This window comes from Melospiza georgiana, chromosome 20 (assembly GCF_028018845.1).
Source record: "Melospiza georgiana isolate bMelGeo1 chromosome 20, bMelGeo1.pri, whole genome shotgun sequence".
NCBI lineage: Eukaryota > Metazoa > Chordata > Aves > Passeriformes > Passerellidae > Melospiza > Melospiza georgiana.
The window spans coordinates 11,511,253-11,534,873 of record NC_080449.1 but is presented as its reverse complement, the minus strand read 5'-3'; the positions used below and the strand labels follow the sequence as shown (position 1 = coordinate 11,534,873).

The 23,621-nt window shown below is 43.8% G+C and overlaps 2 protein-coding genes across 4 annotated transcripts in view; both read right to left on the bottom strand.

Moving 5' to 3' along the window:
• The window catches only part of RABGAP1 (RAB GTPase activating protein 1), a 60,691-nt gene that overhangs the window by 25,940 nt on the left and 11,130 nt on the right, over positions 1-23,621 (bottom strand). For all 3 annotated transcript variants that reach the window (XM_058038150.1, XM_058038149.1, XM_058038151.1), the window contains 10 exons: positions 23,036-23,240; positions 22,336-22,510; positions 21,912-22,069; positions 21,577-21,687; positions 20,893-20,959; positions 19,846-19,948; positions 18,487-18,656; positions 15,737-15,911; positions 15,029-15,122; positions 12,132-12,282 (listed from right to left, as the gene is read on the bottom strand). In XM_058038150.1, coding sequence (XP_057894133.1) covers positions 12,132-12,282; positions 15,029-15,122; positions 15,737-15,911; positions 18,487-18,656; positions 19,846-19,948; positions 20,893-20,959; positions 21,577-21,687; positions 21,912-22,069; positions 22,336-22,510; positions 23,036-23,240 — 1,409 coding nt within the window. The remainder of the gene's footprint in view (positions 1-12,131; positions 12,283-15,028; positions 15,123-15,736; positions 15,912-18,486; positions 18,657-19,845; positions 19,949-20,892; positions 20,960-21,576; positions 21,688-21,911; positions 22,070-22,335; positions 22,511-23,035; positions 23,241-23,621) is intronic.
• Positions 1,551-5,820, bottom strand: GPR21 (G protein-coupled receptor 21). Its single transcript, XM_058038154.1, has 2 exons — positions 5,732-5,820; positions 1,551-5,374 (listed from the first exon to the last, which is right to left on the bottom strand). The coding sequence occupies exon 2, from the start codon at positions 5,004-5,006 to the stop codon at positions 3,960-3,962; it is 1,047 nt and encodes a 348-aa protein (XP_057894137.1). The 5' UTR covers positions 5,007-5,374; positions 5,732-5,820; the 3' UTR covers positions 1,551-3,959.

The following is a 23,621-nucleotide window of genomic DNA, read 5'->3' as shown; positions in this document are numbered from 1 at the left end:
AACTTTTGTTTGCCACAGAAGATTTCTGCTGAATTTAAAAATACTATCCCTTGATTGAGATAATAAAAAAAATAATATTTCACAGCTATTTTCCCAGTATATTTGGAAAATGACAACATAATCACAACCTAAACTTCCAGTAATCTTTAAAAAAAATTAAATAAAAAAGGACTTCTACATGAAGCAAATTAGCATCTTCTGAGAAGCTGTGAGTATAGAAATCCTTCCCATGGCACTAAAAAAAGCCACTGAATTGCATCTTGCAAATTGAACCTTCCAGCAGCTTAATTTGAAAGTGAGGCAGATAACTCTAATAAAAAATAAATTTATAGTCTGAGATGGAACTTCAAAATTAGTTCATTTAATCATCTCACAGCCCCATTTTTATGAAGATGCAATTTGATTTCTGTCCTCTCCTCAGCGTGACATTCATCTGTGCAATGCTCTCACCACTCATTTCCAAAGCACCCAGACACAAACAGAGCCAGAAGTGGATTCATTTCAGATGTGGAGGATGAAAATAATCCAGCTGGAAAATCTGCTGCCTGACCATTCCTAGCAAGGACTCCTGTGCCTGTGTTGGGTGCATGACCAAAGGTGTTCAGTGCTCTGCTGAGAAACAAAGTCATGTTTGTCAAAATTATTTTTCCCACCACTGGCACAGTGAACAGAATTCACCCCCCACAATTTCACTGAAGACAACAGACTCACATGCTATAAATATTTAAAACACCTAAACACATACTATACATACTACATCAACGTTAAATTAGAGGGGAAACAAAGTAATTTAAATTTTTAAAATATCAATAAATTAACAGAGACAAAAAGAGAAATATTTGACACTAAAACCAAGGTAATGAAGCAACACTAAAAGTGTCTGTACAGTAGATGAAACTTGAATGCATCAATTGGCTGCAACTCCTCTCCATCCTTATCTCTTGGAGACTTCCAGATTCTGATTTTCACCTCTTACAGGAAATGTCTGAGCTGAGGAAGACTTGGAGATGAGTAAGGCAACTGAAAACAGCCTGGCTGTCAGGAATGTTAGAACTGAACCTTTGCTGCAAAGCAGCAACAGCTGCAAGAATGCATCTGCATCTGGATCAGCCACCGTGCTCCAAGTGCAATTCCAGGCTCAGGGCTGAAGGAGCAACTGCTTCAGCTCCAGTTCAATCTCTATGCCATGATTTAGACCCCTTACCAGTTTCAAAAACTTTCAAAATTTTAAAAAACTAGCACACAATGCTCCTATTTAAACCCTCTATTTAGCCATAAAAAACCCTAAAAGAAACAATCTTTGCTTTGCAGCTTCCCCTTAAACCTGAAACTGCCATTTCTAGGGTTTTAGGCCAGAGCAGATTCTTCTCTTCTATTAAGTTCAATCAAATGCTATTTCAGTGATACACTGCATCATTTCAAAGACTTGGAAATGTTAGATAAGGTGAAGAGTCAGAGAAAGGCTACGGGGAGTTTACCTGAGAGGCTGTTCCAAAAATACCACACACACACACTTTGATATTAGTGACTAAATATATTAGTGACTTGAATTGTTCCCCAAAGCCCACCTTTGCCATCACACCCACAGAGCACTCGAGACAATCAGCCAGGAGGTGCAGGAGCTTATTATCCCACTTCTTTCCCCAGTGAGTCACTGCAGGCCTGTGCTCCCCACCATGGCTGTGTCTGACCCAAATTCCCCCTGCAGGGCTCTGCCCAGCAAAGCCCCAGGCTGTCTGCCAGGAGCCAGCACAGCCCCTCTGCTCCTCGCTGCAGACTGCAAGAAAGGGTGGTGTGAAGGCAGCAGGGTTTAGACAACCTGTGCTCTTAAAATTTCAGATGAACCAAAGAGGATGTTTATCTTGAGAGCTTTGGACTGACTGTGGATGAAATAGCTGGAAGCTGATCAAGATGCCACTTAAATGCTTTGCCCCAGGGCCCTCCAACAGAAGGAGGCAGCAGTAGCAGGAGGCTCTGCCCCATTCCCCCCTGAACAGGTACACTCACATCCAGGAGAGGAACTCAAGTGTACCAGCCCTGAGTGCTGACAAATGCAAGCCATGCCAGGAATGCTTCATCCTGCTGCTCTCTCGCTCCTTCCCCATTTCCTCACTGGCAGCCCCTTGAGACTGCACTGGAGCAAATGTGGATGGGCAGCAGGGCTGGGCTGTGGCAATCGTGGCATGTGATGGGGCAGAGAGAAGCTGCTATCCTCCAGGGCAAGGCAGAGAGGAGAGGCCAGGGCTCACAGCACGCCAGAGAGGAGGGGGAGTCTGCAGGAGGGACAGGGCAGAGTATTAAAAATACAATCTTGATCTAGAACAACACAGACTTGAAACGATTTAACAAAAACAAAGCCTTCCCTTTGGCCAAGAGAATTACCCCAATTCCAAAAATATCACATTATTTTCCCTATCTTTTTTTTCATTCCCACTGTGACTAAGAGCACACCAGCTGTAGCAGAGGAGCTCAGGGAATTCCCCACTCAGCAGCCCAAGGCAGTGACGGGAAGCACAAGGAGGGGCACAGAGGGCAGATGGCTGGGGGCACAACCTCCTCTCAGAGCAGGAGAGACAGAGGGACAGCCCTGCACCAGGGACAGGGCGACACTGCAATCCACCACTACAGGAATACTTGGTTCACTTTCATTTCCAAAATGGCATAGTAAAAAGACCTGGATATTCTTTAGGAAAAACTCAACAACTTGAGGGCCATTCTGCCTTCTTAACAGCATGACAGTACTCAAAACATTTCATCTAGGCTAGCTTGAACAAGCTGTGGTCAATGAGATTTGGTTCCTCAGATATTGCCTTTGTCTGACCAGTTAGATATGCTTTTGCCAGCAGGATTTAGCTCCTGCTATATTTGAACCATCTTTAATCCCATGAAGGCTAAAGAAAAATGTCTCTGATTTAGCTCTGTGCACTTATGAATAACTCAAATACTACAGTTAAATTTACAACATAGTTCCCTTAGCTGTTTAGAAGACAATTGTTTTCTTTCCTTTCCCCTTAAGTTCCAGTATGTAAAATATCAGAAGAATTTAGATTAAAAAAAAAAAAAAAAAGGGGACATGTTATTTTTAAAGTTGTTCTTGAGAAAATTTCCACATACAAACCCGCGGCATTTCTCCACTGGTTTGAGAACAATTTTCACATGTTGGCATCATCCTTGAGTGGCTGCCACAACTCTGGTATCATAAAGCAACACGTATTTTCTCTTAGCTTATCAAATCACATTTTATTTAACTGCTAAATTTGGTCTGATCCAAGTTTTTCTTCTTACTTCACAACAAACAGGAAAACGCAGATGCCGCACTCAGATCCAAACATGCATCCTACCAGGGAAACGGGGCACGGGAGCCAGACCAGCCCTAGGAGTGAGCCTGCCCAGACCACAGCGCTGCACTCACGGCTCATTAACAGAGTTCACACTGAAATGTTCACATTGTTCACTCCTGTTCTACAAGTCCTGTCTAGGTAGCACTGAAAAACAAATTGTTTGGCCCCTTCTGTTCTGACGCTGGAACATTGTGTCAATATACTTTGGCATATATTAAAAAAATCCCTGTAATATACCATAGACTGTGACATTTCCACTTCAGATCTATCATTTACATGTGAAGCACGAATCTCCAAAGAATCCAGTAAAGCTGTAAGAAAGACTACATTTTGCCGAAGCTCTCAGACACCCACTCCATTCAGTCACACCAGCTGGAGAGGTAAGTGTCAAGATACAGCTTTATTCTTTAAAATGAATGTGGAGGTGAAACTCCACAGCCTCCTCCACAGCAATCATTTTTTAAAGTGAAACCACAACGCTGTGTGCTCCTGATCCTTCTATGTCAGCAGCATTTCTCAGAAACCTTTTTGCAAATCTGGGTATCTTAAAATCGTATCTAAGTTATTTTGCAATCTACGCAATCGTCCCTGCACTTCCCAGTCCAGCTGACGGGCGTCCTAGACATGACATCCATTGGAAGATCTTTTGCTCCTAGAGGTAGAGGAGTCCTTAGCTACCCTCTGTCTAGCACACGAGGCACAGATGGCCCCCGAGAGACGCTTCAGCCCCTTCTGAAAGACACTGTTGGAGAGACTGTAAATGACACAGTTGCAGAAACTGTTGCTAATGGCAAGCCAAGTGGTCAAGAAGGACGCGACGCGGTTACTGTAGACGTTGGAGCTCTCCAGCAGGAAATAGATGATGTAGGGCAGCCAGAGGATGTAGAAGACACTGGTGATGCGGAAGAGGACCATGGCATAGCGCTTGTCCGGGCAGGGCTGGGCCTCGCCAGCCTCCCCGTCCTGCGAGCTGAAGCGCACGCGCCGCTCGTTGATCTCCTTGGTGTGCTGCTGGCAGATGCGGAAGATGTTGAAGTAGGTGAAGCAGACGATGAAAGCGGCCGGGGCGTAGAGCATCACCACAATGAAGAGGGTGAAATAGGGATCGGTGTTCCAGGAGTTGGCGCACCACTGGAACACGTCCCCGTGATATCCAGGCTTTCCCCAGTGAAAGGAGGGCAAGAAGACCAGGCAGGAGTAGAGCCAAATGGTCAAGATGCAGATCCGCAGCCTCCAGGGGGTAACCAGCGTGTTGTAGGTCAGGGGCTTCGTGATGGCGATGTATCTGTCAATGCTGATGCAGGCCAGGGAGGCCATGGAGACGCTCTTCAGCACTGATACCACATAACCAAAGATTTGGCAAACCAAGGACTCACTTAAAACAATAGGATAGTGCAGCAGAGACAAAGAAGGCACCAGACAGCTCACGCCCACCAGGAGGTCAGCATACGCCATAGTCTGGATGAAGTAGCTGGTGGTGTGGTGGTTCAGCAGAGGTGCACAGTGAAAGACAAATATCACAATAATGTTGCCCGAAATAATCAGCACCATGAGGAACACAATAATAACCACTTCCAGGAGGCAAAAATTGATGGTCTCCAAATAGCTAATGGCCAGGAGACAGAAGGGCCGGCCACTCTGGTTGCCAACCAAAGAGGAGTTCATCTTGAGCACTGCAGTGATCTCTCTACTTCATGCTCCTGCCTGCTGCCTGCAGCCACTCCAGGCAGCTGCTGTCATTGCGGCTGGTGCTGTGTGTGCAGCAATGTCAAAACCGGAGCTCCAGTCCCCAGGGCTGCTCCAGATGCTGCTGCTGTGCATTGTCTGCAGCACAATTCCCCTTTAAATCCGGCTCCCCGCCGCTGCCGCCGCACCGGGACCCAGCGGCAGGCATGTCAGCAACTTCCCCGGCGCACCGGAGAGGGCTGATACCGATGCCCTCCTGGGTGGGCTGCCGCGCCGAGGAGGGATGAGGGGCTGGGGGAAGAGGGAGAGGAACCTCCACCGAGTCAGGACGAGAGTCCTCCCAAAGGCTGACAGAGAGAAGGGGAAAGTGCTTTACAGAACCGCCTCTCCCCCGCGCTGCCACCTCCGCCGCTCCCCTCCTTCCCCACGCCCTGCTCAGCGCTCCCCGTCGGCCCCGGCTCCAGCCCCGCTCCCTCCCCACGCCCCGCCGGCGGCAGCGGAGGCGATGCCGCCTCCCCGGAGCCCCGGCAGCCGGGCGGGGGGATGCGCGGCGGGGAGGGCGGGGGTCCAGCCCTTCTCCGCTGGCTCCATTTTGCACGGCGCTTTTGTTCGCCGCCTCTCCCGGCCCCGCCGCCGCCGCCCCGGCCCCGCCGCCGCCCCCCGCCCGGCCCGGGGCCAGCCCGACCTCGCCGCCCCGGCCCTACCTGCGGCGGGGGAACAAAAGCGCGGAGCATCCTCGGGCGGGCGGCGTGCGCTCCGGCCGCGGCGATGCGGAGCCGGGGGCGGGGAGGCGGGAGGAAGGGGAGGGAGGCGGCGGGAGCGCGGGGGAGGGCGCGGCGCGGCGGGGACCCGGCGGGGAGCGGGGCCGCAGCCCCGGCCCCCACCCGCCCGGCCCGGCGCGCAGGGAGCCGGGCAGCGCCGGCCGCAGCCCCGGCAAGGCGGGCTGGCGCTCCGGGGGCGCTCGGCGGGGCGGATCCACGCGCGGCCGGTGGCGGAGGGAGCCTCACCCGGCGCGACCCCGCAGCGCACGCGGGTCCCGGCCCTGGCGTGCCCGCGCCGCCGGTGCCGCAGGGACGCACACCCAGCGCAGCCCGCTCCTCCTCCCGCACCCCGCACGGCGAGCGCCAGCCGTCCATCACCGCCCTGAATTCACGCGCTTCGTCGTCACTTAAAGGCTTTTCCATCCCAGTCCTTTGGGCGAAATACCTATTCTGGAATAAACGCGCCTTTCCCAGGTGTAGTGTGTGCCTCTCACAGGAGACACCTGAACCCAAGGGCAAAGCTGAGAACGATGTCCCACCATTAATCCAGATGCTGCTCCAGGTAAGCAGGAATCTCCCTCCATACACACAGACACACACAGAACGCAAAGGCACCGCTGTCCCTGACATCGGACACCAAAGCAGAAAACCCAGCGACATTCCAGCCAGCAAACACCAGAGAGATTCACAGCACAGCACTTAAACTTGTATTCACACCCTAAGTTAATACCATCTCACTATTTAACCAGAAAAACCTCTTTGAAGGCAGAGAGGCATAACAAGGTATAGCCCTTGTTTATTGTTTGTCAAGAGCTTCAACTGACAGGCTGGAAAACACGTTCCCAGGTATGTGGGAGCTCATTCTCTGACCGCGACACCAGACTGCTCCACTGCCACCGCTTAGGGCAAGCCCTTGCCACAGGAATTTGTATTTGAATGGATCAAACCAGTAAAAAACTGGAGTGAAGTTCTTCGACAACCAAAATCATTTAGTCAGACATCAAACTGTGCAATTGGCATCCTTACAAGCTTAAGTGCGCACTCTGAATTCAACCAATACCAACAAACCCAAGGGTTTGGTTAACCTAAGCTAAACATTGGTCATTCTGCGGAAGACCTAGCGGGAAATTAATTGTGGCCAAAGGAATAGATGTCAAAGCAATTGAGCCACAACTCTCGGGTTTTCAGCTGACCAGTAAGTACAAAAAGCATTTTATGATACACTTGTGTTGGCCAAAGATCTGTGCTGGGCAACAGCATGACTTGGCAGATTTTTGGTTAGTCTCATGCAAATGTCTGAAAACAAAAATTTGGGGGTTCTGCCCTATCTTTAACCTGAAAAAGTTCTCTTTACTATTGTCCACCTTTTTTTTTTTTTTAAATTTATGATGTTTCTACTCATGGCAACTGAAGTACTAGAACTGTAGCTAGGAAACATAAACTTTGAATTAAATTTAGGCCAGGGTATTGTGGATTTACAAAAAACAAGCTATGATTGAATTACTGCTGGAGAAATGATCTCCTATCTTTCCAAAGCAGAGAATGATTTACATACCAATTGATTCAAATAGTACTTCTGGATCCTTGGGCATGAGTAGACACATTCTAAACAGCTCCAAGAAAATGTACATTGATACATTGAACTTCCTATGTCAGATACATAAAAACAAGGTAGCAATGGAAATACTGAGCCCAACCAAAACCACCTCTGGTTGATGAAATTTCTCCACAGAAAATGCACCATGAAATCAAAAACTCCCCAGTGTTCAGGTTTTTATGAAAAGCTCAACGCCCTTAGAGCTGAGGTATTCTGTAGAAGAGCCAAGTCTGTTTTTTCCTTTAGCTGACATTCTATTGTTTCTCCAAAGCTGAGAGCAAGGACTCCACTCAGTGCTCTTGCCAGCTCACTCCTGCTTGCTTTCAACACCCAAACCAGCAACAGCTCCACGTCCTCCTGCCCCTGCAGCCAGCTGGGCAGGTGAGGCAAGCTGCAGCTGGAGGGTAACTGGGGTACAGGGCCTGCTCCCCAGCTCTCTGGCTGGGTGCACCTCCAGCCCAGCACCAGAACCTCTCCTAAAGACACCCACTTGTGTGGCTGAGGTCAGTGAGACTGAAAATACTCTTGTGGTGTACAGACTTCTCCCACCTCGTCTAAGGCAATGAAAAGGACTCCAGAAATTATTCAAAGTTACAATGACAACTCCTGGGAAAACTGCTGCTTGTAAAAGATAATTAAACTTTTATCACCATGTGATCAAAATTAATCAAAGAAGGAATCTCAAGGTTCAGGCACAGTGACAAGGATACGTCATCGTGCAGTGTGATGCACAGAGGCATGGTAGGTTCCATTTCAGCTGATTGTACACAGTCATGGCCCTCTGTCCTCCTGAAAATTCAATGTATTCTTTTTAATTTATAGGAACATATGGAAATATGACTGTGATATAAGTAGAAAATAAGCGTTAGCCACCCACAGCTAAGGTTCTGTCACATTTTATGCTGCTGCTGACAACACACTCAGTCAAACAACAGTAGTGACATTTTCATCTATTTCTTCATTAAAAACCAGCATCATTTGCAGCAAGACAGACAAGTATATTTGGTAGAATGTCTGTGTTCTATAATCCTCGTCTCATGGAGACAAAAAGGTGGGAAGATGAGAAAGTGGGTAGCAGGAGTTCTGCTATAAGAAAGACTGGAACAAATTAATCTCCTCCCAGGCCTGGGATTTCTCCCAGAAATGGTGACCCTGGAGTAACATTGCAGGATACACCTCCTGACACTGGACTATTACTTTTTATTTTATTTGTGCCACAAGATGTCCCTCTCATGTTGTAATTTTCTTAATATAGTGTATTTATCTGGCACAACAGTTCATGGCTTTTTCCTTTCAACATTACTTCCTCCCACACAGACCTATATCCAAAGCTTTTTATTTTCTCCTCCATATTGTAAATGTCAGGTTTTTAATGTTGATAATATGAAGAACTTCTCTACTGACAGATTCAGTAGTTGTATTAATTCTTTCTAAAACTTGTCTGTTGTGGCTGTTGTCTCCTTCACTTTGTATCATGTTTATTTCTCTTTTTTAGCCTGTCTGGCTCTCTTTACATGTTTTCCACTCAACAACACTTTCCATCCACCTATGCCTGTCCAGAACATGGAATATTGTTCCTGCAGGTGTCTGTGAACACCTGGAGTGAGTCCCTATGTGTCTTCTGCTACCTTTCAGTGGCTGGAAGGCTGAAGATTAACAGCCCTAACTGTGATTGCCAAAGTGCTACCAGGACCAGATGCCTCTTCCAGGGATTGTCTAGATCGTTTCACCTAGAGCTTGCTTTCTGTCCCCAGTAGGGACATGACCTTAATTCACTGGGCTGGCTTTCATCCACACTCCCCACCACCGGCATGGCAATCTGGAGCTGCTAAAAGCTTTATTATTGCACACAGATGGTGTGCAAATTCTCAAAAGTAATTTGTGGAAGCGCCATGATGGTGAAACTTCAACCTTCCCGCAATAACAAAAGCGCAGAGAACAAACCCCAGCCAGTGTGTGGCAAAGAAAACCAGAGCAAATAATTAATATATGCTGTCATGATGACTGGAACACAAAGAACACACCTTGAAACACAATTTCAATGCTATTTTTAAGTCATATTCAAGAAGAGAGCTAGACACAGCTCTCATGAATGGTAGAACACAACAGGAGACATTTCCTTTTCAATCCTTCAGTAGCCACTACTCAACAGTGAACAAAAAAACTGCTCTTTCAGGAATTAATTTGCAAAGGAAAGAAAAAAAACAGAGATTACCTGAGCCTGCCCAGGAAAGCAACCACCAGAAGAAATACTGGGGTGCTGCATCCCACATCCTGTGCACAAGGGGAGAAAATCCCTGAAACAGGCCAGAAGGTTATGAAGCAGCTGTCAACACAGATCCTTATTAATTTGGGACTGTGCTGCTGCATGGGGTCAGGAAAAGCCTGGCAGAAATCAAATGCAGCTACAGGAACAGAGAGCAACATGAAGAGAGAAGGGGCACTGCATTATGAGCACAGGTTTCCTGCATCTCCTACTCACATTCCAGGGCACGGGTTTTACATGGACTCCCTGTGCTCCTGCACTACACCACAGCAGTTATTCTCACATAAACCCCCTTCAAGGCATGGTAATGCAAATAACTGCAGGCTTGCCAGAGAAGAATTGGCATTAGTGACATGCAAAACATGGCAAAGCATTACAAAGATGGGAAAGCAATGTAATATAATGGACCCTTGTCTTCATATAATTAGCAATTTTTTTCCCAGGAACATTTACTCCTATATATTGCTGCATACTGACTGTAACTGAGCTGCTATTTTAAGAGCAGTAAGAATTAGTCACATTGGAACTCCAAAATTATCACATTTCATGCCTAAGAAAAGCATGAAAAAAATTTAAGGCCAAAGTGCAGCCCAGCTTTATTATATTCTTGGCTATAATACTTGACATAGACTATGTCCAAAGGGTCTGCAAACATTGTATTGCTGGACCCTGAATTCATGTTTTCCTCAGCCTCCCAAACAACCCTTGCATTTTTTGCCTGTTCTCTTCAGTACCTCCACACAGGCACTGAAAGATAACCCTGCTTAAAACCTTGCACTCCCCTTCCACTGCCTGCAGACTGAAGAAATCCCAATTCCCCTGTGAACCAAGCACACATTTCTGTGCTCAAACACCAACATCTGTCCCTTCCACAGGAACAGTCCCAGCCTGTTTCCGTATTTAAGTCACAACAAAACAAACAGCCATGGACGGCACTGGGCTAATATGGCACCTCCAGATTAGGGAGGTCAACAAAATTTTCATTTGCTGGAGCTGGTGTGCTGCTGATTTAGCACAGACCTCATGAGACCACAGCAGGGCCTGAAAATGGTCACCCAGGACCCATTCTCTCTAATTCCTTAATTAGCTTCTGTGCTGAACAAGCACTGCAGGCATAGCCAGTGCTCCTCAGCAGAACACAGGGCAGGGCCAGCCCACTCTCCCTTACACTTGCACTCCAGAGATGCTTCCAACACGAGATGCAGGTTACTTTCTTTGTCTCAGCCAAATGACAAGGAGTGGAAAGGTTTCACAGGTTTAAAAATGAAATGTTACACCATCCCCTTCCAGCTGACAAAGATAGTAGCAAACGTGTCACCAACTGTGCCACAAAGACATCATCTTTTGCATTCTGATACCAAAGCACTGAAACAGAGAAACAAGTGAGGCTGACAACTACTCACCAGGCAATTAAAATAACACAACAGGATAGCTGTGATCACTCCTTGCCAGAGAACTCAACCTCCACATTACTTATATGATTTATTCACCATAAAATCCATGTTACAGCTCTACAATGCATAAACCAGCATTAAGGAATTTGGATCAATTTTTTTCTATATTCATCAATTATATGAAAATACTTATTTTCATATACAGAACATTTTTAGCTGATTTAACATTATTCATTCACATTATGTAGGATCCCTCCTGGATGACTCCAGCAGAAACTGAGTTTAATTTCAGAAGCCCTCCTGCCCTCAGACTAAGGTCTTTAATTGCTCCTTGTGAATCCGTGCCATCAAAATATAGAGATACAAAGGCTGATTCACTTGTTTTGCTTTTTAACTGGTGAATAATTAATTTCTGTAATATTTGTACTTAAGCTGTATCATTAATAATTTCTAATACAGTCCTACTAGACTTGAATGTTTGATGAAAGCAATAAAATCCAATGTAGCTATACAGATAATGGTCAAATCCAAATTAACACATCAGTTTTCTGGATAAGAAGGTGACATTTCATTTTGTGACCCATTCGTTGCTCGAACCTTGAGAACCACTGAGTGATGTCTTTACAAACGATTCTTATATCCTTTTCCTACCTTACTGGAGTCAGCATTCAAGATGAGAAGTCACAAAACTGCTGTCCAATGCAAAAACATCCACATTGTTCTGTTTTCTTTCTACCAAAAAAGGCTGCAATTTCTACTAGTGTTGGATTTTTAGCATAAACACTGAGACAACACAACAAAATTCAGCTTCCATTCAGAAAAGCCAAACAAGCAAAGAAAATTAATCTGTCCATTATGAAAGCAATTAATTGGATATTTCTTTTTTACAAAAACAGAGCTATAAAAGGAAAGCAGTGTAATGCCACCAGGAGCTCTGTAGGGTTTTTGTTGGAGGACTGAATCACAGTCACTCGTTGGTACATCCAGGTACACTCAGGGACCCTGAGGCAAGAGTATGCCTGAAGCCACTGCATTCCCACTCTCTGAGAAATGGGAGGAAAAGAGCTGAAAAAAAAGGCACGGTACCTTTGTGATGAGGATCCTGTACTTCTCCACCAGGTGGTCGTTGTTGTGACACCCTGCCAGCAGCTGCCACACCTCGCCCCGCAGCGCCTCGGGGACGCCGCTCCGCACCAGCGCCGACAGCGTCTTGGGCCGCACGCTCAGGTTCAGGTGCCTGCAGGGAGGGCTCGGTTACTGCCCACAGCCACAGAAACCGGCTGGAACAGCACTCACAGCACCCTGCCACGCACTCCAGATCTCTGTGTGAAATTCAGCACACACAGCACACCCAGGAACAGCACTCACAGCACCCTGCCACGCACTCCAGATCTCCATGTGAAATTCAAGTTCATTTGGAGCACCACTTCCCAAACTATTTTCTTGACTCTCATTAAATTTATATACATACAGCATTCAACAAACCAGAGCACTCCATTAAATGCTACAGGACAGAGGTTACAGCCTGTAAATTCCAAGTTCAAACCACCCCAAAATGAGCAGTGTGCATGAGGCTCCTAGCAGGAGGTGACCCTCTCAGGGAGGGAGGGACAGAGGAGTCAGAGCTCTGGGAATCGCCTCTCGTGGTTCTCCAACTGCCCCCCTGCATTAGGGCAGCCTCACTGCACCAGCCAGCCCCAGCTGAACAGCTCCTTCCAGCGAGACCACTGACAGCTCATAAATTACAGCACTGCGAGCTGTAAAAACTAAACCTACTTATAATTTATGCACTTACAGCACGTCAAGCTGAACAGCTCATTTGTGGCTTATATATAAAAATCCCCAAAAGACACACGTCTTTAAATCACAGAAATTACTATTTTTCAGCAGTTACTAAAAAACAAACTTCTGGATAAAATGATCAAGAGAACTGACAGACAAAGCCAGGCAGAAAGATGAACTCGTGTCACATCAACTGCATTATGTTCTTAATAAACTGGCATTTATTAATGTTTGTAACAGTCTAACAGATACATGGATAATAATTTCACACAGACTGGGATTCCCTATGGCCTTTCTCCAGTCTACAGTGTTCTGACACAATAATCTAGAGACTAACAAGGCAGACATTTAAATCACTATTTATTGCACAGAACTCAGGACCATCATGTCCTCCTTCACCATGCTTTCTCTAAAAGAAATTAACGGAAATAAAAATAATATTTATAAAGTAGTTACATTTATATCAATGTCACTATAGACATATCTTTATAGAGCATTTATTATGCCTTTATAATATGTAAGTATATTTATATAAAATACTTCCTATATACAAAATATTTCTGTAAAGGCCTATAAAACTGATTTGCCTTACTCTCAGATCAGAGCAAGTACAGCAGTAGTTCCAATGAACACAGTCATGAAGGCTGTACTGGATTCTTCCCAGCTATGTTTGAAATGAGAAAATTGTGTGACTCAGCAGTTATGAAACATCAGCCAAATATTCTTTGGTATCACAAAATACCAAATATTTAATTACTATACAAATCTAATTACACAATTCTAAAAAACTAGCATGAAACTACCTGAAGTCTGATTTTTATGGTTTTCAATCCTCTTATGTTAAAAGCTGGGGGATCATTGCTTCCAAATACACGTTTTTAGTTAAGAAGGAAAGCCCTTTAACACATATTAAAGCTGTTGCCAGCATTAGCACAGAAGCATTTCATATCCTCTTAGAGCTGCCAAAACATTTCCAATGGGAGTCAGGTGGCTTAATTATCTCCGAGCCCTTGGAAGAATTACAAAAAAATTCAAGTTGAAAGAAACTTTCTCACAGCAGCAGATGCAGAGAGCTCATGTGGGAAAGATGTTTCTCCAAATCTAGGAGAGGGAAAAGGGATCATACATCATTTTACCACAGTCTTCCTCTGCTACAAATGTGTCCACTTAGTGCAAAACCAAAGAGGAAGGAAAACAACTTGTTCAAATAAGCAATAACTGCAAAAAATACTAAACAGTTATAATCTTAATTTAAAGAGATTCCTGTCTAAGTGGTCACATCAATACTTTTTCTCATCTAAGCTGCATGACTGACTCCAATCTCTGCTGTCCCACTCCTTAGATCCAGGAGTTTGACTTGCTGTCCAGCCCCTGCCCTGCTCTCATTGACTTCAGGAAACAAAAGGCCACAATTAAATCTGCAATTAAAGAGTGAAAATGAAGCCTGTTTGAGCTCAGTCTCATGCTGCCCATCACCCCCTTTGTGGGGAAAAAATAAAACCTAACAAAACCCCTGAATTTTACAACAGTCAGCATTTCTTTGGAACTGCTCAGGCTACTTCAAGATGAATAAAACAATCCCTCACCAAAGGAGGATTGTGTTGCATTAGCAATTGGACTGTCAAGAAACACTCTTCTTGTACACTGACATTTTCCAGGGAAAAATAGCAGAGCTCATGTACTTCCTTCTTGGCAGGCTCTGGAGCCTTCCTTTAGATAAGGGAGGAAAAACATCTTCTCTATCCAAGTCCAAACCTCCCATTTCTTAAGCTACAGTCACTAAAATATGACAGCTGCAGGAAAAACTGGCTGTGAACTCAGTCAGAATTACAAAGAGGAATGGAAGTGATCTGTGCAGAACAGACAAAGCAAGAGCTGCATTTTCTCTACCCTACTTAGTTTAGGTTTTCCTTTAATAAAATCCCAAGGAACCTGAAGAGAAGTAGAGTTTTAAGGCAGAAACAACTAAAGACACAGCATAAGTGAATTTCTGTACATTAAGCATGCACTCAAAAATTAAAATATTTATACCACCTCTAAAGAAATCAGAAAACATCAAGGCAGAGAATAAGGGACAGAGAACTAAACCCAAACTAATCTTACATCAAACAGCCTCTGGAAATAAAAGCTCCAAGCAGAAGGAGCAATCAGAATGAGAAGATTCAGAACTGTAATTTTCAGAATGTGATTTTGCCACTTACCACTTGGACAGCAGCTCTCCCCACGTTTCAAGAATTTTTTCTGCACACTCTTTGGAAACATCTCCAGAACCACTTAAGAGTGGTTCATCATTGTCTGCCAAGAGAACAGAAGGGACACTTCAGCCAAGGCCACATGGAAGGCCAGCAGGAAAAGTGGAAAAGCAGAAACCCAAGTTATCTCCATTTCATCTTTGTAATGCCAGATGTTTCTATACTCACAAGTGGTTGTGGTTTGCTTAAAAAATTTTTTTTAAAGTAGAAGTTCTTGAAAATGCATTAAGTTCCAAGCTGGGCAGGTCCTGGTACAGTTTCATCTCTCCCAGATGTCTGACTCTCCATTAAAACACTGTCTGCTGACACTTCCAAATAACACCAGCTTCTCCTTCTGCTCTCAAACCTGCTCACAGCTGCTCAGGGAGGGGCAGAAGCCACATGATAATCCCCAGTTTTTAGGAGCCCTTTTTCACATTGTCCCAAATACAGGATACAGGAGGTCTGGGCTGAGAAAAGCAGGGACACTGAAGTGCCAGAGGAGGGAGAGGCTGACCAGGAATGCCAGGACACTGACTATGGGATCTTGCAGTATTCCAGCAATAAAGAACCCCTCAATCAGGCAGATTCTGACTGGAAGGGATTCTACATCTTTTATAACCACATTATTCACCAACTGCCCTTTCTCAAAGTCCACAAAGCACAGGAGCTTCTTACCTTCCTCCTCATCATCCTCTGGAGGCGATGGGATCATGGAGCCCTGCGAGCCCGACTGGGGCAGCCGCAGGGAGGGGCTGGCTGTGGTTTTCCTCCTCTCCCTCTCAGATTCACTCTCCAGGCACACAACCTCATACAGAGTGTCAGAGTTGTTCTTCCTGTCCTTCTGCTTTATCTAGGAAACAAGGTTCATTCCACTGAGGAAGACACACAAATGCCACATCACTTCCTAAGGCTCTGCCTTCTCTTTCCAGACCAGGAGAGCTGAGGAAGAACTTCCATCCCGTTCTACAGTGAGGAATGTTCACACCTGGGACACACTTAATGCCAGGGGCAGGCTCTTAGTGCTCCCTGAAACCTGCTGGGAGCATGCTGCACCCACAGGCACAGTGTCTGCCACAGGCACAACGGGCACTTGGATCTGCCATCCACAGGGAGCTCATCTTTCCAACCATCAATGAACTGACACAAATGCACTAAACGTTTAAAGTTATAAATGCATCTGTGGTCTAAGAGATGAAGGTTCCTCAGCAACTATATGAAATATGCAGCAACTTTGCCTTTATTCAAACAGTAGTGGAAAATTGAAACTAAAAACTTAAAAATTATGTCAAATTCTTCTTCAAAGAGAATTTATAAAATGAGTTAAAATAGAAAAGGTTTCTGGGAATACGGATGGTGAAAAAGTAGTCTTAAAACTTTGTTCATTTTTATTTGAACAAGATGAGATGAGCTTTAAGGTCTCTTCCAAACCAAACCAGTCTGGGATTCCATGACTTTCCCACAGTAATGGTCTTTAGCAAAGCTTCCAACTCTGTGCATACATTGCTGCAGGAACACAAATTGCTTAGTTCCAAAGCCTACTCTGTGACCCTGTTTCTCCATAATTTTCAATGCTTTGGTACCTTCCTTTCCTTCAAAGAACAATTTTTCTTTGTGAAGCAGTTCTAAAATTTTAATACATTTTAAGGACTTAGAATTTTTTTTTCCTAAATGAGTAAAAATAGAAAGCAGAGAAGAGAAGGTGAAGAAAAGAGTGAAATAAGATTCATAATTATATTCCACACTAAGCTCCCAGTGCTCAACTTTATTCTTTGGAGCATTAAAAATGAAGAGAAATACATCAAAACTAAAAATTACTAAATCACTAAATGCAATCAGAACAAATAAAATCCCTCTGCTTTCACCATTTCCGAATAAAGAAACACTGCCAAAGCAAGATAAGCCAACTCTACACAGCTGTACTTTTAATAGGCTAATCATGACTCCACAGAAACAGGTTTCCCTTCCAGGCTTATCAGGCAGTACATTCTATATTTGTTGCTTCCACTACGAGTTTTGATAATCTTCCATTAGTAAACACTGCAAGTTGGATAACCTGACAGTGTCTGTGGAAAAAGAGAATTGGCCAAGATAAGTCACAATGTCTGTGAATTTGGTAAGACAAAAGATCCAGAATTAGCTCAGTAAGATAAGCTTCCTCTAAACTGCCAAACAGAAAAGGCACCTTTTGGAGGCTGTAGAATATTTATAGCCCAACAGCCTCTACATGCTCCACCTCAAAAATATTCTAAATAAAAAGGCTGAGCTCATCCATTAAGAATTTTTCCACCTTAAACTTTGAAGGATAGGGGTTTTTCTTTACATAGAAAAAGAATCCTTGGTGAACTTCATCTTTGTTACTACCCAGATGCATTCTTTGTGAGCACTTAAAGGCAAGTGTAAAAAGAATGAAGAAAAGCCTCTTGCTTAACTCAAAACCTCTTTAAATAAGAATACTTATCATGAAATTAGGACTCCAACACTGCTTTCTTTTTGGGCTGCACCCAGAATTGCTATGCCTTGAGAGAGCACGTACATCCACATTGTTATTTGCTTTTATACATTTCCAGTTCTTTAAACAGGACTTTCATTTCAGAACAATAGTTTCTAGAGCAGAAGAATAGCAGCTATTTCAAGTACATGATCTCTTCAGCGACTTGGACCTTCAACTTACCAGCCTTATTTTGAGACTAAGTTATTGTCTTGTACTGTTATTAGGAATATCCTGGACAGAAATAATCCTTCCATTTTTAGGAGATGGGTAAAAAAGTAAGTTGGAAAAAACAGTAAAATTTTTTTAACAAGTTCTAGGGATTTTTTTGTGGTTGCTTGGATTTTTTTCCCCAGGGCAAACTTGGGGTATGTGTGAAATCTCTGTTTCCAACCATGCAGAAGGGGAAAATAGACTTTGACAAAAAAGAATTTCCTTTGGAATTTCATGTGGATGTTCGCTCATCTAAAAAAGAAATGTTCAATTTGCATGATAAAATAAGTTTAGTGATCTATCAGATGCCATGTCACCAGGATTACAGCAAGGACTTTTCTTTTCTCTTAACCCTTAATTTTACACAATTATTCCTCCATACCCTTATGGCAGCAAGTCTCAGCATAGCCCCAGTTTGCAGATCAATCCTCCCTTCCTTTCTGTGGTTTGGCTGGAAAATCCATAATCCTCTCTGTAACCTCACAGACTCATCAAAGCTATCAAAAAAGCTATTTCAGGCTCTTTATGGGAACTGCAGATAGCCAGCAACAACCAGCACAATAAAGGGTAGCTTTTCTCAAAGTGAAGTTCATTTATTTTACCTCTTTGAATCAGGAGGAAAATGTTGCATTATGAACATTATATCAGTAAAGGTTTTAGCAATCATAGGGAGAAACAGCCTATTAATTGTCAATTTTATTTCTTTATTTTTTAACACAATTACCTGTTTCAATTTTAAGAAGAAATTTTCAGTTGAGCTCCGTTTGCTGAAGGGCCAGAACAGCCTCTCATTAGGGGAGCAAACTCTGACTTTTGTCTCCAGAATGAATCGAACGGGCTCCTGCACCTCAGTTATGACCAAATCCACAGCAGTGGTCATGAACAACACTTTATCTAGAGAGAGAGAATGAAGCCACAATGTGAAAAGAAACGTTTCAAATAAAATATTCCATAACCCCTTTCCCAGCAATATGGAAGAACAAAGGAAACTTTCCTTTTCAGAATCGATTTTCCACCAATATTTAACATCTCAAAACCCTACAAGTTTCAAAATAGGAAAATTGGATCACTATGCACTATTCACCAGAGAGTAAGGAAACTGCAGCCTTCAAGCCAAGAAAATGATCTTGTTAAAGAGAATAAAAATTCTGCTTTTTCAAATCCCACTGAAATTGTATCCAAAACCTTCTTTAAACATTATAGAGGATCTGTGCATTTAACTGCATAGTGCACACCTCTTGCCATCCAGCCTAATTACACTTCAATTCTTTTTTGGTTTTAGAAGTTATTTAAGTGTTTAATACCATGATATTAAAGGCATTTAAGACCATGTCAGCTGTGAAGTTCTAAAAATTGCCTACACACTCTGATGCTCCAACAGGAGGCAACAGGGCTCAGTGACCCAGGAGATGTCTCTGGCAGGGAATGATAAATTGTGTCCTTCAGGCAGGATGGCATCCACTCCAGCACCAGACTGTGCCCAGCAGCTGACTTCATGACTTTGCCCAGTCAATTCCCATTAACTTCCCAACCTCTGGCACACAACAGTGACAGGAGATTGAAAAGATGATAATTCAGCTGACATCTTCAAAGAAGTAATGACATTCTCTTCCAGGACTCGAGAGAGGAGTGCAACATCAGCTATTTTTGGAAGACACTTGGAGTGGTTTGCTTTCATTTTCACAGGTATGGGAATCCTTCTGTTTAATTAAAAACTTGGGTTTGGAAAAATTTGAACTGACCACAAGACACTGAGCAAAGCAAGTGCCTGCAAAACTCATTTAGTGCAATTCTCAATGGGATTCTTGAAAAGGTCCAGTGGTGCACAGAGCACCTGCATCCTGCCCCACACCTGCAGAGTCTCCTACAAGGACACAGCTCCTACAACATATTACTGAACATTGCTTGCCTTTATTTGTCTTTTTGGATTTTTTTTTTAATTTCACGTGGCATTTAGCACTCTACTTTCTGAGAACTATTCTGTGAAAGTCTTTTGTGGGATTCTTCTGAAAAGATAATTCATCCAATGCCCACTATGGAAGTGATTTCCCTGCCTAGGGATAACACCTGGCAACATTCATACCTTTTGGTGTTTCTTCATTTACAAACTGGAAGTGTGGAGACTTTTGATTCCAGCTCCCAGTGATCACGTATGATTTCCCATCAGAACTTTTACCCATGGACTCCTGGAAACAAGGTAAGTTTATGTTTTGTTATTTTTTTAATAAAGAAGTTTCTACATTATGTAGCACCAGCCCTGTGAAAGAGCTACTGTACTGGCAAGGAAAGGGCAAGTCCATGTGACAGAGTCTGCAGCAGAGATCATCTCTGAAGGAAATAACAGAGTTCCCCTACAATCCTTGGTGTCCATGCTGATAACACTGAAAGGCCAATTAATAATAATTATTCTATTAGTACACAGCATGATCAGTCATTTTGGAGGTGGCCATTGAACAGCAGCTTTCAGTTTACAGAGGTGTGGATGAGAACACAATACATGTTATTCAGTCACTAAGAACCAAACCAATATTTTATCTAATGCTCAGCTTGTCTGTCTTCCCAACAACCTTATTTTCTGGGCAATCCAAAGCCTGGCAGAAAACAAAATTATTCATGTAGTATTAAACCTTTTTGAGTAGTCACTCTGTACTGCATAAATACTAGCAAATTTGTTGTCACTTCAGCCTTGTGAAGTCAAATGATCCCTATCATTACTCTATAGAGAAAAGTGAGTCACAAGCACCCACTAGTTCTGTGTTACACTGGAAGCCTCTCAGGCCTCGATTCTCACACTGATAACTAAGCTGTAAAACTTTCCATGTTCAAAGCACAGCACTTTAATATTCAGGATATCTAAAAATAAGGTTCCATGTTTCTTATTTCTGGCCCCTGAATGACAACAGTCATGACTGACTGTAAAACTGGGCAAGTCCCCTGACCAAGCACCAGGTCACGTCTAACTGAGCAGCAGAGGCAGGGATTGAACTCAACTGCCCAGAGCCTCACCCTCAGCAGTGGAACCTACACCATCAACTCCCATCAACAACTGCAGAAGCGTTCCCTGTCCATCCTGACATCATGCACAATCATAACCCAAGTTCTTACTGAGTTTTGTTAAAAAGATCCTTACCAAATCCAGAAGGTGCATGTCGCCACTCCGAACGTCTTTCCCACGGCTAAGGAGAAGGCCAAAACATCTGCAAAGCCAGGAAAAAAATGTAACTGCAAAACTTGGACATGCTCATCAACAAACCATTAACATTTCTTATCTAAGTATCTGCTGTCATACATCACAAACAGCCCATGAATCCACTGATAAACATCAACAAACCTTGACATTTGAATGCAGCATCAAGCACATGCAGCAAAACAATGTCAAGCCAACATCAAAAATGTCGAGCAAGATTTCAGGATCATATTTATAAGATGATTTTACCCAGTTTATAGCCTGGAAATTGTTCCATTACCTTTGTTTTACAGAACAGTCTAATAAAGTCACTGCTAACAAGGGTTCCTTATACCACAACAACACTTGGCCTGCAGTCTTCTGCCCTTCCTTTGGTGGGTTTTTTTTGGGTTTTTTAGACATATTTGCATAGAATTTACCCTTCAGTAGGGACAAGGATCAGATGAAACACAAGGACCTCTTTTATGATTTCATTTTGGCCTTTTCACAGATATTTTGGGCCCACACAGGTATGTTCCACTTCATCCTCAAGAGAAGTATGGCACTAAATCACAGAATAATTACTAACCTTCTCCCTCAATGAGGCAAAATACAGATAAAGAGTCTTTTAAAAGTTGATGACATTACCTTTCAATAGCAAGTTCTTTATTCGTTGTCTGTTGCACATAAATCACAATCTTCTTATCAATCCCTTGGCGGAGCTTGAAGCATTGCCTGTCCTTGTCTTTGGGAACTGCACTGTTATTCATCAGGAAAGAAAAAAAAGTATTCTCAATTTAGCTGCATTCCTTGCATATAGCAAACCCAGCATCAGACACTGCTGCAGCTCCTTACACCTGGGATTCATTTAAACTAGAACAGGAAACTCTCAAAAAGGGAATTCAGGGACCACCTCAGCCTCACACTCTCTATTCACTCACTTTCCAACAGAATCATACACTGCACAAAAAAAGAATCTCTACCTGAAATAACCTTTCCCATCATCCTCTTTGATTTCCAGAGACACGGAGAAGGTGAAGATGTCGCTGTCAGGAGTCTGGGGGGTGGCAGTGGCTGAGAGCGGGGTCTGTTTGGCAGAGCGCCGGAAGGCAGTGGCAAAGCTGTACAGGATTCGGCTCACCTGCAGCCAGAGTGACAAACAGCAGCTGAAACCACCCCGCATTTTCACTGATTCACCACAAAGTGTATGAAAATAATTCCATTTTAGCATCTAATTAACTTTTTCTGCACTTCTTAGGATAAACTGTTAACTGTGCATTCTTATCCCATAACTAAGGTTTGCTGATGGATGAATTACATTACTTAAAGTGCCTGAAAAACTTCCTTTAAATTTCATAATAACATTTACATGTACGTAATATCATTTGACAAAAAGCTTGCACTTACAGCCTCTTGGATTTCACATCGGAAGACATGAATCCTGAAGAGTTCTGCATTGTAGTGGCTTTCAGTGAAAGCAAAGCAATCACTTTCAGGGGTCCCATCATGCCCTCGTACACAGAAAAGGATTTTATAGATTGGATAATTTGCTATTTCTGTGTTTGTCTGAGGATCTAAAAGTCTGTTAAAATAGAGAGAGGGGAAAAAAAGCGAGCTTGCACCTTTAGAAGAATTATTTCAGCCAGACATAACTTGCAAGCTTTAACAATTTCATACCTCCTAGAGAAGTACACCACAAAAGCTAGATCCTGTCATTTACTGCAAAGCATGACCACCATAATGATGTTTAAATTGAACAACACAAAAACATACAATGCCACAAATGTTTCCACCAATAATTTCCCCACCTCTGTCAGGCCTCATGTATCAGACATTTTCCAAACTACTTTCCAGGCTATTTCCAAAGTGTTCGTCAATAACCAATCCCACTATGGCTTTGGTGATAGCTTGGATGATCACAGTACATTTTGGTAGAATGTTTGGTAAACAAATTCAAAGGACTCCTTTACACAGATGTCTGTAAAACCCACTTCTCCCACTAAAGAAAATCCAAGCTGCTCAAGTCTCCTGCAGGTAAACCATCAGCTTGCTTGCTTTCCAAAGGAGCCAAGCTGAAGGCAGAGCCCCAGAGCAGCGAGCCCCGTACCTCACGGTCCCTTCGGAGACGTTGGGCACAGACAGGGTGACATCCAGGGAGATCTGGCACTGGCCCCGCAGGATGGACATCATGCGCAGCGCCTCCACCTCGCTGCGCGGCGCGTTCACCGAGGCACAGCCCAGGTAGGTCAGCTTGCTGAACACCACGCTGTCCTCGTCTGTCACAGGAGTGAAGGGGCTCAAATCCTCACAGTCTAGGGCAGCACAGCAGAGGGAACGTCAGAAACAAGGCAGGGCACGGCAAGGGAAGGGTCAGACACTGCTGCTGACACTGACTGTCAGACACTGGCTGCCCACTGAATAGGAGACAAGAGAGGCTGAGAACAGAAAAGCCAGGCCAGGTCAAAACACTATAGGAAAGCCCTGTACTTGTATTTTATACAGCCAGGCAAGTAAGTTCAATATTTGTGCACACATCTCAGGGCTGGTATAGCAGTGTTTTCAGAATACAGGACAGTTCAGCAGATATTAACTCCTGCATCACATACATAACCTGGAATTTACTGCACTAAGTGATTATAATGTGAGACATGGGGAAAGGCTACTGGCCACATGTGTACCTAAATTCTCTTTAC